The following is a 10,131-nucleotide window of genomic DNA, read 5'->3' as shown; positions in this document are numbered from 1 at the left end:
TTAAGATCTAAGCTTAAATTAAGTAAATTCTTATATATATTTAAAAGATTATTAAGCTATAAGGTAGTAATAAGTATATAGAGGGAAGAGATAAGCCTTAGCTAAGGCGGCCGTACTTCGGCTAGATTATTCTTGGCAGACAGAACTTTTGAAAGGCACCTCCGTAACTTTACGTCCGAATGCTTTATCTTCTTCCCGTGATGCGGCCGTATATGCGGAATCTTGGCGTAGGTGCCCATAAATCGCCGCTAAGGCACCCATCTCTCGTGCGTGTGTTTATGCTTTGGATAACGTGTTGTGCATAAGAAAAAAACTGCTTATAGGGGGGGGGAGGAGCGGACCGGCACAAAAAATAAACTATCCGGGAGACATTACTTTCTTTGATAATAAAAAAACAAACAGCGCAGACGCGCCTCTACTATACAAAGCTGCAAGAGAGCCTCGTTATAACCACCCCCCTCCCCACTGCTAGACTAGTAAGGGGAAAAACACAGACTCCCGAACGTGCATTCCGAAGATCCAGGGTCCAATGCTCTCTCGCGCGCGTATGCGTATGCGTATGTGTGTATGTATGCGTGCCGTGCGTTTTACCCTTTTTTGGGACGGGGGGGAGGGGCTTGCTGCGAGCTGCGAGCTGCGAGCTGCGGAGTGAGCGGCCAGTCCCGCGCGGTTTGACATCAGAATCTTACGATTTTTGCCTCCCAGCTTCCCGCTCGAACACCCACCCCCCAACGCACACACGCTGCACGCTCTTTTTTTCTTTACCCCAGATTTGCGAACCATACACATGCTTGCTCTGCACGACAGCCCCGATTTAAGGGTACTTTGAGCCGCTTGAGCCGCGCGATCTAGGGGCGGCAACGTGGGGGGGAAGGGCGCACAGGGAATAGTCAAATTTGACTGTACTCCTTTTCTTTCTTCGAGTTTGTTATTTCTATATACATCTCTCGCTCGCTCGCTCGCTCTCACTCCTCCCAACTAAACTCACTTCTTCACGTAACCGTACCCAGGTTAACCAGAAAAACGAAAAAGAAAACAGAAAAAAAAACAAAATGCACAGGGCGGGAATCAGCAACATCCAGGGATAAAGGGGGGGTATATTTTGAAAAAAAATTCGAAACAAAGGAAAATTTGGTATAAGCAATATGTAAATGCCCCAAAGGGCCTTGTGTGAGAGTGGCTATTGAACACCGTCTTTGCAATGCTTCTCCCCTTAAATTCGAACACGACCAATGCTTGCCCCAAAATATAAAGAACCACACACACACGTCCTTTGACGAGGGGGGGAGGGGGAGAAGCTCCAGGTCTGAACCGAATGGGTGCAAAGCTAAATAAACGGTACCTGCATCCCCCCCTTCCTTCCCGTGTGCCGAACTCCCAGAAACGCTAGAGGTATAGTGCCGCAAAATCATATACCGACGAAAAAAAAAGCCCAAACGCACATGCACACAAGTCCCTGCAGCTCCTCCTGGATTTTTTTTGCTGCAAACGCCCCGACCTGTGCCGTCCTAATAAGACTCTTCCTCAGTCTGTGTCGACATCCTCCGTAGTCGTAAGGGGAATCCCGTTTCTCCCCCATCTTGCCCTGCACTCGATCGTCGTCCTGCGCTCGCCCGTCTTGGAATGCCTGTTGGTGTGGGAATTCCTGTCTTGTCCAATGTGGACCGTCGACCCATTATTGGCGTCGTCACCCCACTTCCATCACTGTTGGTGCTTGCATCATCTCGTACAGACGAGGAAAGGGACTGCGAGTAACTGTGTCCGTTGGAATGGCCGCTCATAGAACTTCGTGGTCTCGGTACTCGTGATTCAATTCCGCTAATCGACGACGACTGGTAGTGGCCGAGTGCGGTACGGTTGCTGCTCCTGCTCGCCGGTCGTGGTATCGCCGCAGCCGGTGGCGAGAACGAGTTTCGGGTGTCGGGTTGGGGGGTCGGAGGCTCCTTCGAAGAGTTGGAGACACCGAAGGAGAGGCGGCTGACACCAGACTCGTAGGCGCTGGGGACTGACGACGCCACTGACGCTTGCGAGCTGCGCTTGCGACCATTCCTCAACGTAACTGAGCTGGGTACGTGACCTGAACCGCCGCTGCCTCGTGGGCTCGCTCGGGGTGGCGTACTCGTTGGCGCAGGAAGCTTGGATCGTGCGGTTTGAACTCGTTCTTCGAGCTTCTGCATCTTACCTATCAGCCCCCGAATCTGATAGAGCGAGCCTGACCTGGGAAAACCCGCTGATGTAGACGCGCCAAGACTTGGTCTGGTCTCTCGCGACCCTGTCACAGTAGGCCGTAGAGATGGCGTCGCCCGTCCACTGGCAGCTGAGCTGGGTGGCCGTGACGATCCCGACATACTAGGCCCTCGCGAATGTCGTGGCGCCCGTGAGTACATACCGGCACGAGGTGTAGTTCCAGGGTCCTGCGGTACAACAGAATTCTTTCGTCTGGACATTGGCGTCGAAGGGATGAGTTTCGTGGTAATGGGTGCGTCTGAGAGCGGTGGAGATGGTGGGGTCGTGTCAGGGTGGAGGGCATCTGCTATCGAGTGCGGCGGGGTCGAGCCGGCTGTGGGCGAGGAAAGGGTCGTCGCAGACGTTGATGCCTCAGAAATGGGTGAGCGTGGTCGCAAAATCTCACCAGCAAGGTGGCTAGATACCTTGCGCTGGTGGTGGTGTTCGATGGTTTCTTCTGCTATGCGCAGTTTCTCTTGTACGATTTCCGTTTCGATGCGCAGGTCGGTCAGTTCATCACGTAGTCGCTGTGTTTCTATACGTAGTTGCTCTCGCTCCTGTTCTCCGATCTTGATTTCTTCCTCAAGCATAACACTTCGCTCAATAGCCACGTTATACTTGGATTCGACATCTTCAAGCGATGACGTTTGGTTGCGTGCCTGGCGCTCGAAATCGTCGCTCTGCACCTCAATATCTCGCAGTCGCATTTGCAGCGCGCGTTGGCCCTCGCGTAAAGCAGTAATCTCCTTTTGCAGCGTGTTTTGCGCATTGTTTGCTTCGGCTTTGCTTTGCTTGTACTTTGTCTACAGTGATGTTAGCAATTGGGCCCAAATGCCGGAAATGCGCCTTGCTATGTCCCCCCGGGACCACATACCTTCCACTCCTCGACCTCAAAAACAAGCTTTTCTGCCTTTTCTTGCAGTTTCCTCTCGCGCTTTTCGCTCTCTTCGATGTCGCGTTCTAGTTCGGCCTCCAGTTCCTTGCTGGAGGTCTGAAACTCCTGCAGCTCATTTTCCAGCGTCTCGTATTGCGTCTTGTAGTAGGTTAATTCCTCTTCCGCACTCTTCCACGCTCTTCTCTGCGCGGCCGGGGAGGAGAAGGGCTTATCGACGACTCCCATGGTGGCTGCTGGGACGTGGCGGTGGACCGCAACCCAAGCTCAGGGGAATGTGTTAGGCGGGGGGCGGCGGCGGCGATCCGGCGAGATATAGACGAGTGAGTGCTGGTGTGTGCATCCACGGGCGCTCACGGCATAGAGGAGATCTGCAGCTTTAGGTATGCGCGAGTGTTGTTTGTGTCTTTGTTGCCGGAAATAGAGGACGCCGCTTTTGTCGAGCACGGTGTGATGTCGCCGGTCATGCGCCGCAGTCTGTTGAGGCGGGCTGCGTGGCGCTTGACGTTGGTTGTGCGGGCGTTGTAATTTTCAACCTGTGTCTGTGTATGGTTAGTGGTTAGTAGGCCGCTGGACGGCGGCGTGCAGTGTTGTGCGTCTCCAGCGGTGGGTTGTTGATGGTTGCGCTGCGGGCGCGGAGCCCGATGGTTAGCGCACTGGCCTCCCCAGGGCAACCGCGGGCAGGAACGACCAGCCACCCACTGGGTATGACACATGCAGCCTACCGCGGCCACACATCCCCACATCGACAACGCATCAAGCGACAACACAGTGGCCAGACTCCGTCATCACAGCCAGACGGAAGACAACCGTTGAGATGCTCGACAAGACTTCCTTGTATCAAGGGGTGGCTGGGGCTTGCTTCACCCAAAAAAAAGCAAGATATTTTTGTCAAAATTCAAATCCCGCATGGCGGCGAGATGCCCACGGTTTCAGGTTGCGCATGACTTAATTAATCCTTACACCCGCATTGCTATTACAAGATTGCTAAGTACAAATTCTTCAACTCGATGCAACCCCAGGGGACGAACTCCTCCTCCGCCAAAATCCGACCGTGAATGCTAAGATAAAAATAAAACACTCCGGGTGTGTATACGGGCTCGTGACCGCCACTCGCTTTGTGACTCACTTGGCCATGTCTTTGTCGGTACCGTCAATGTCCTTGACCCTGCTATCTGTAATGCCATCTACTGCCCGTTGTGACGCGTCATCCACTCCATCCCTTACAGTTTTTGCGACATCTTCAGCGTGTTGCGAACCACTCTCGAGGGCATCCTGAGCCGTCCGAGATGCTGCCTCTGCAACTTCTGCGCCTTTTGAATAGACGCTTGCAACTTGCTCCTTGCCCTTCTCTACGATATCCTTGGCCGATTTGGTCACATTCTCAGCAGCTTCAATACCCTTATCCTTGCTATGGATATATATGTCTTGTACACCCTCCGAGGCAGACTTTGCGATTTCTTCCGGACCGGGATACTTGCGCAGGGCCTTTTGCAGTGTGAAATACAGACTGATGATGATTGAATGGATATGGTCCTTCATCAGCATAGTGATGCCGTGAGAGAAGAAGCCTTTGAGCACTTCAGCGCCTAAGCCTTCGTACAAGGCTCTTATGCCTTCAGTTTGTGCGATCCGGAGGATAGTGCTGAATACAGTTCGCTGTCTGGCCTGCAGAGCTTTTGATTTGATAGGCTCATCAGACTTCTCTCTATCTGAAGTTTCCCCACTGCCTGATAAAGGCTTCTGTGCAGACACTTGTGCCCGCGCCTTTGCGAGACTGAATGGATACGTCACGGTCGAGGCTAAGGCCTTGCTAATCGCTGCAAGGAGGAAGGTTAGACGTCCACCCGGATCGCTGCGCTTCGCCCTCGGTACTACCAGTCGCAGTAGAGCCTTGTGAAGCAGCATCGTGATAGAAGGGTTTAGCGTTAGGATCAGGCTGGCTGAGTATCCTGACCAAAAGCCCTGTATGCCCTTCTCACGCCATATTTCAGATGCAATGTCCTTGGTGCTCAGCGGAGGAGGCGGGTCGATCGTAGAGCCCTGGTTCATCATGGCGGCCGTCTGCTTGCGTGTCACGACTTGCTGGAGTGGTGTGCTGATCAGCTTGGAGAATGCGCCTGCGATTACGCCAACGCCAATCTCTTCCAAGGCTGGCAGGTTATGGCTGCTGGCTCGCGCACTGAGTCTCCTTTGGCGGACATATGAGTACGCTAGAAAGAACAGGAAGCTGTCCACGACACCCTTGAATGTTTCATGGACACAACCACTATAGAAAGCCTTCAAGCCACCCTCTCTTTCATACACCTTGAGAAAGGCATCGACAACACCATCGTAGTGGGGATGCTCCTTGCCATGCTGCAGCTGCCGTTGGACTTGAAGACGTGTTACGACCAAGTCCACAGGATATGTTATGAGTTTCGATATCGCGGATCCTAGAGCGCCAGAAGTGGCATGACCGAGAGCTGGCAGTGCAGGGCCGATGGCGTTGTGGGTATTGTTTTCTTGCGACACGTGGTAGAGCGTGAATGCATCCTAGGGCCCGGCATTAGTTCATGCGCGACACTGTGCAGGCTAGACGCGCTTACCAGCTGCGAGTTGTAGATGAAATTTATCTTGTCTGGGCTATTGTCTGCCATGTTGACTACGGAGAGGCAAAGGTCAAGGAAATGATGCGAGAGCAGTAATTAAGCACCATAAAACGCGGGGAAATCAGTAGCCCTCTTGCGGAAACGAGTCCGCATGGCGTTGGGCGTGTCACCAGTTAGCGACGTCATTTGGAAGCGTTGACGTTCGGATGAGGCCAGAGCTCCAGTGGATACTAGCCGAGCTAGCGCTGGGGAAGGCTTTCGCTTGTGAAAACCTCCTCCCGACAAACGTGCCACAACAACACCACACAAACACCAACCTCGGCAGTCGAATCGCGTCTTGCGCACGAGTCTGCAAACATGTCTTGCTCAATCTGGTAAGGCACTTTTAGAATACTTGCTGGGTGTACAGTGTGTGCTGTAGAGTACTGGGTCTGCAATACATCGACACGCGACACAGCATCATGCCTTCCAATTCTGTTAGAAGAATTGCAAGAATGGACTCCAAGAGCAACCCTAAGAAACGGAGTACTCAAAGGGACTGCGAGAACTCTTCAAGGGTATTGATCGCAGTTCAAAGTATCCTCCAAAATTAAGCAAGGCTGGTGGTTGAGAAAAGGTGGAAAGACTCGCTCGCGAGGAGGACATCCATTATTTCGCCGCTGGCTACACTACGAAATACTACGCGCTTCCTCTGTCATGACTCGTAGGAGAGGCTATCTGAAGAGATGTGCTCAAGGCAACGATGAATAATACAGCGATCGTGCCTCATCCTGGCGTCCCCTAACAGTATGCTGCGTGGATCACTCTTTTCTTGAAGAAAAGTGCCTCGGCACACCGTGCATCTCGGCACGAAGGGACAGGCATTACGGCTCTTGGATGACTCTGAACGCTTTTCATTCGCTTTCAGCTCATTTATTTCAAACTTCAAGCATGATATTATAATGAAAGGAGCTTGGAAACTGCCTCCGAAGCTCTGGAATACTGCATCTCAGCAATTACCATCAATGACTATGATGCTCCTTATTGTCCGAATGTCCGTGGTCTGGGTCCTTATGATCTGGGTTATTACGCTCCGGGTAAATGTCATAGAACCCGGGGAAAGTAGTCAGGATCTTCTCCGGCCCAGCTATTTTCTTATAGCTGGCAGCAGCATCGGACATTCTGTGCTTGTACGCCCACTCCCTGGTTGCATCAAAGTTGTGGCACTTGTGGCGCCTCTCAAAGTCTGGTAGTGTCCAACCTTCTCTGTCGATATATACCATTGGAAGGAAGGTTACGTCCGAGAAGCACATCAGCCGCTTTCGGAGAGCATTAAGGCAGTGGTCTGGAATGACTGTCAGTGGTCTGGACCGAGGGTGGAGATGACATAATCAGCAAAAGACTTACTTGTGTGAGCCTTGTGAACCGAGAGCTTGGGATGTTGCTTTTGATGGACGGAGTACCAGTCGCGGTTGTACCAGAGGTTCTCGCGTAGTGTGTCCTAGATGTCGCATTAGCTTTCTGAGTTGCTGACTCTAGGCACGCCTGGGTAATCTACAAGACAGTGGATTTGGTGCATGACATCGAGCGAGACCAGAAAAGACTCCTCTTCGGCTACACCCTCTGGAACTGTGACGTGGCGCTTTATGTCCATGTCATATTTGTGACCCTCGGAAACTGGAATCAAGAAATGACCCGCTGTGAGGACAGGAATCAGTACTTCGGATCAAATGTTATGAGATACTGGATGACTAACAATCTTGGCCAAGGGTCATCCACTTCTCATCGACGTCACCTTCGGCAGGATCCATGGTATATTCGCTTGTGCTGTAATTGAATGGTGAGAACGTCTCGATATGGAATGACCGGTCTAGGTCTCTAATTGGTGCATATTCGTCTGGAGAAACATCAGTTCAGCGGATGATGGAAAAGGATGAAAGTCTGCTAAAAGAATGATACTCACGAATATAATCCATGTCTTCGCACAATGGGCTGTTCTCGACGTGCAACAAGCCATGGCTTCGCAGAACTGCCATTGTGACCAGACTTGAGAGAATTGCCACTAAGACGTAATGCCATACATTTCGTGCGACAAGGCATATCCAGTCCCAGGCGGACCTCGGAGCTTTACTTGCACGTATCTTCTCAAGTCGTTCTTGGTCGATAAATGGTGCGGACTCTTCCAAGTCGGACACAGAAGGGGACTCATAGCCTCTCGCCATCTTCGATTTCCTTACTCTGTTCGAAAGCCGCGACAGTAGTTGATGAATGGCCAGCAGTGGACGTGGCAAGTCGAGCAAAATCGCGGAGATTCCAGCGCTCCGGGCGTTCTTGACCCGATAGTAGTGTAACGTCTAGCGTTAGCATTACAACTGATGCCGAAGTGGATTATCGCTTCACAGTTCTCCCGCGCAGTTGGTAGACTTGAGTCGCGTCATGCACGAGCGATTTAGTGTGTATAATCAGTAAACCTCGGTCCGGTCTCATAGTACCGAGTCAGTCGCAGACGGGTCGAGGTCAACTTCTTGCGACACCCTTCTCACATTCCTAGACAGGTTTAGATATATACGATGATGGCATAGGCATAGGTTATTAACCCCCGCTAGAAGCGGTGAACGTCCCTTCGATAAGCAGTGTACGTCTGCTTAGTATAGAGTCCAACCTAATCTATCGTATCTCATATTTACAGTTTAAAAAAAGAGAAAATACGTCTCTCCCTTTCTCCATCCCTCTCTCTCTTGTAACCTCTGTTTCTCTCTTTGCTCTCATTTTCCTTCTTCTCTTTCTACTCTTTTTTTCACCTAACTTTTATCTTCAGAAATAAAATAAGAGAAAGAAACAATAAAGAAGAACAGGATGAGAAGAGAGATGAGGTAAAGATAGTGCCGCACTACGACAGACCGACCAACGTTTACCGCTTATGGGGGTGACCAATGACCTTTGCTCTACCTGTAGGGCCTTGTCGAACTGTCCGGGCTTTTTCTGTTCCCTACTCCGGAGCATGGGCCACGTCAGCAAGGGACTTCATCGGCATTACAAGGCAGGCTAAGCAATACCGCCAATGTTGATCGAGGCTTCTTGAGCGGCTGCTTGGACTATATCGTAAATCCACTACACGTACCCTCGTAACGTCCATTCTAGATCTGGCAGGTAACTTTGCTCCCGTCATTTAGGCAGTATCGATTTTTTCTCTCATGCCCATGATCTGGCAAGCGTCTACAAATTTCGTGCAATTCGCTTCCTGCTAAAGAGAAAGAGGGAGAAACGTCGACAAAATCGAAAGGAGGGCGAGAAATTACTAGTACAGTAGTATCGTCCTCTCGTATGGCGAACTTGAAGGAGCTGGAGCTTGATGGTAGAGAAAACTTCGCATGACTCGTGAGGGGAACACGTGAGGGGAAAAGGAAATAGGAAAGGAAGGAGATCAAAGAGACATCACAACAATCGCTTAGTGCTTACATAGTTCACGGCGTGTTCGGTTCAGCATTTTGCGTTTTACTTGCCCGATATAGAATTGCGTTTTGAAAACGCTGTCAAAATCGCTGTTATACCGCATATGCGGTAAAATCGCGTGGTTTCAATGGTGGTAAAGGCGTCAAGCCTTGCCATGCTTTGTTAGCGTAGCGATAAGCACAAAAACCTTATCTAGTGCATACTTCACCCACGTTTTTTCGCTCTATTGGGAAAGGACAACACGCGATTGCAAGATGTACCCATGAACCTCTACATTTTTGGTCACGTAGCCAATCTCATATCGTAGTTTTGGGGGTGGTTTTGGTGATGGGTCTGATGGTTGCAGTGTGGATCAGCCGCGTCACGTGCCCATTATTTCACCAGCCATCCAGATTCTATTGAGCTCAACCGCAACGCTAGCTAGCCCCACCCCTTGTTGAAGCTCTATACTCCAAGCAGTACCAAAACCGCAAATTTAAAACGCGCAACCAAATAAACCCTTACATTATGACGCAATAGCATCACCCTTTTGTGTTATTAGGAGCTGGAGTCTCGATCTCGTCTTATGAGATCATAGTGTCTCTTCATCACGTACTGTGTTACAACACTAAAGTGTTATACGCAGGATATCAGCAGGAGGACGATACAGACTAGGGTAGAGAGTAAGAACTATACTATAAAGGGTACGAGCTATCATAATTATCAAGAATAGCGTAGTATTTCTCTGTAAAAAAACTGGTACAGAGTCATCCGAAGAAGAGCCTATCATTATTTTAGCGCTCCCCCACACAAAGCTCTGGCCTTGTAGCGCAGTGTATCGCGCATTAATTGTGTATGACGTCTTGATCGTCCTAGATTCTAAACTCGGTCAGGTGTCTGCACTGGGGAGAGTATAGTATGGTATGGCCACGGGACACTTCACCTCCTGATTGGAGTATAGGTCGTATTGCTGATCCCAGGCGGTGTCACATCCAATTGCTGGATTGTCGA

The 10,131-nt window shown here is 50.7% G+C and overlaps 3 protein-coding genes across 3 annotated transcripts; all 3 read right to left on the bottom strand.

The window, feature by feature from the left end:
* Nucleotides 1-1,508: 1,508 nt before the first annotated feature.
* COCMIDRAFT_84160 (uncharacterized protein) lies at nt 1,509-3,346 on the bottom strand (the record flags this gene model as incomplete). The annotated part of the gene is made up of 2 exons (XM_007685742.1): nt 1,509-3,029; nt 3,101-3,346. 2 exons carry the CDS (start codon nt 3,344-3,346, stop codon nt 1,509-1,511), a joined length of 1,767 nt encoding a protein of 588 aa, XP_007683932.1.
* Nucleotides 3,347-4,243: 897 nt separating this feature from the next.
* Nucleotides 4,244-5,757, bottom strand: COCMIDRAFT_22819 (uncharacterized protein; the record flags this gene model as incomplete). Its single annotated transcript, XM_007685666.1, has 2 exons — nt 4,244-5,653; nt 5,707-5,757. The coding sequence occupies 2 exons, from the start codon at nt 5,755-5,757 to the stop codon at nt 4,244-4,246; spliced, it is 1,461 nt and encodes a 486-aa protein (XP_007683856.1).
* A 953-nt stretch (nt 5,758-6,710) lies between these two features.
* Nucleotides 6,711-7,577, bottom strand: COCMIDRAFT_84194 (uncharacterized protein; the record flags this gene model as incomplete). Its single annotated transcript, XM_007685741.1, has 4 exons — nt 6,711-7,033; nt 7,096-7,189; nt 7,247-7,386; nt 7,445-7,577. Coding segments are annotated over 4 exons (690 nt in total), but the record flags the coding sequence as incomplete, so codon positions are not given.
* Between the last annotated feature and the right edge of the window lie 2,554 nt (nt 7,578-10,131).

The sequence above is a fragment of the Bipolaris oryzae genome, assembly GCF_000523455.1.
Source record: "Bipolaris oryzae ATCC 44560 unplaced genomic scaffold scaffold_12, whole genome shotgun sequence".
Lineage (NCBI taxonomy): Eukaryota > Fungi > Ascomycota > Dothideomycetes > Pleosporales > Pleosporaceae > Bipolaris > Bipolaris oryzae.
Note: the sequence above shows the minus strand (reverse complement) of the source record. Positions and strands in the feature narration are given on the sequence as shown.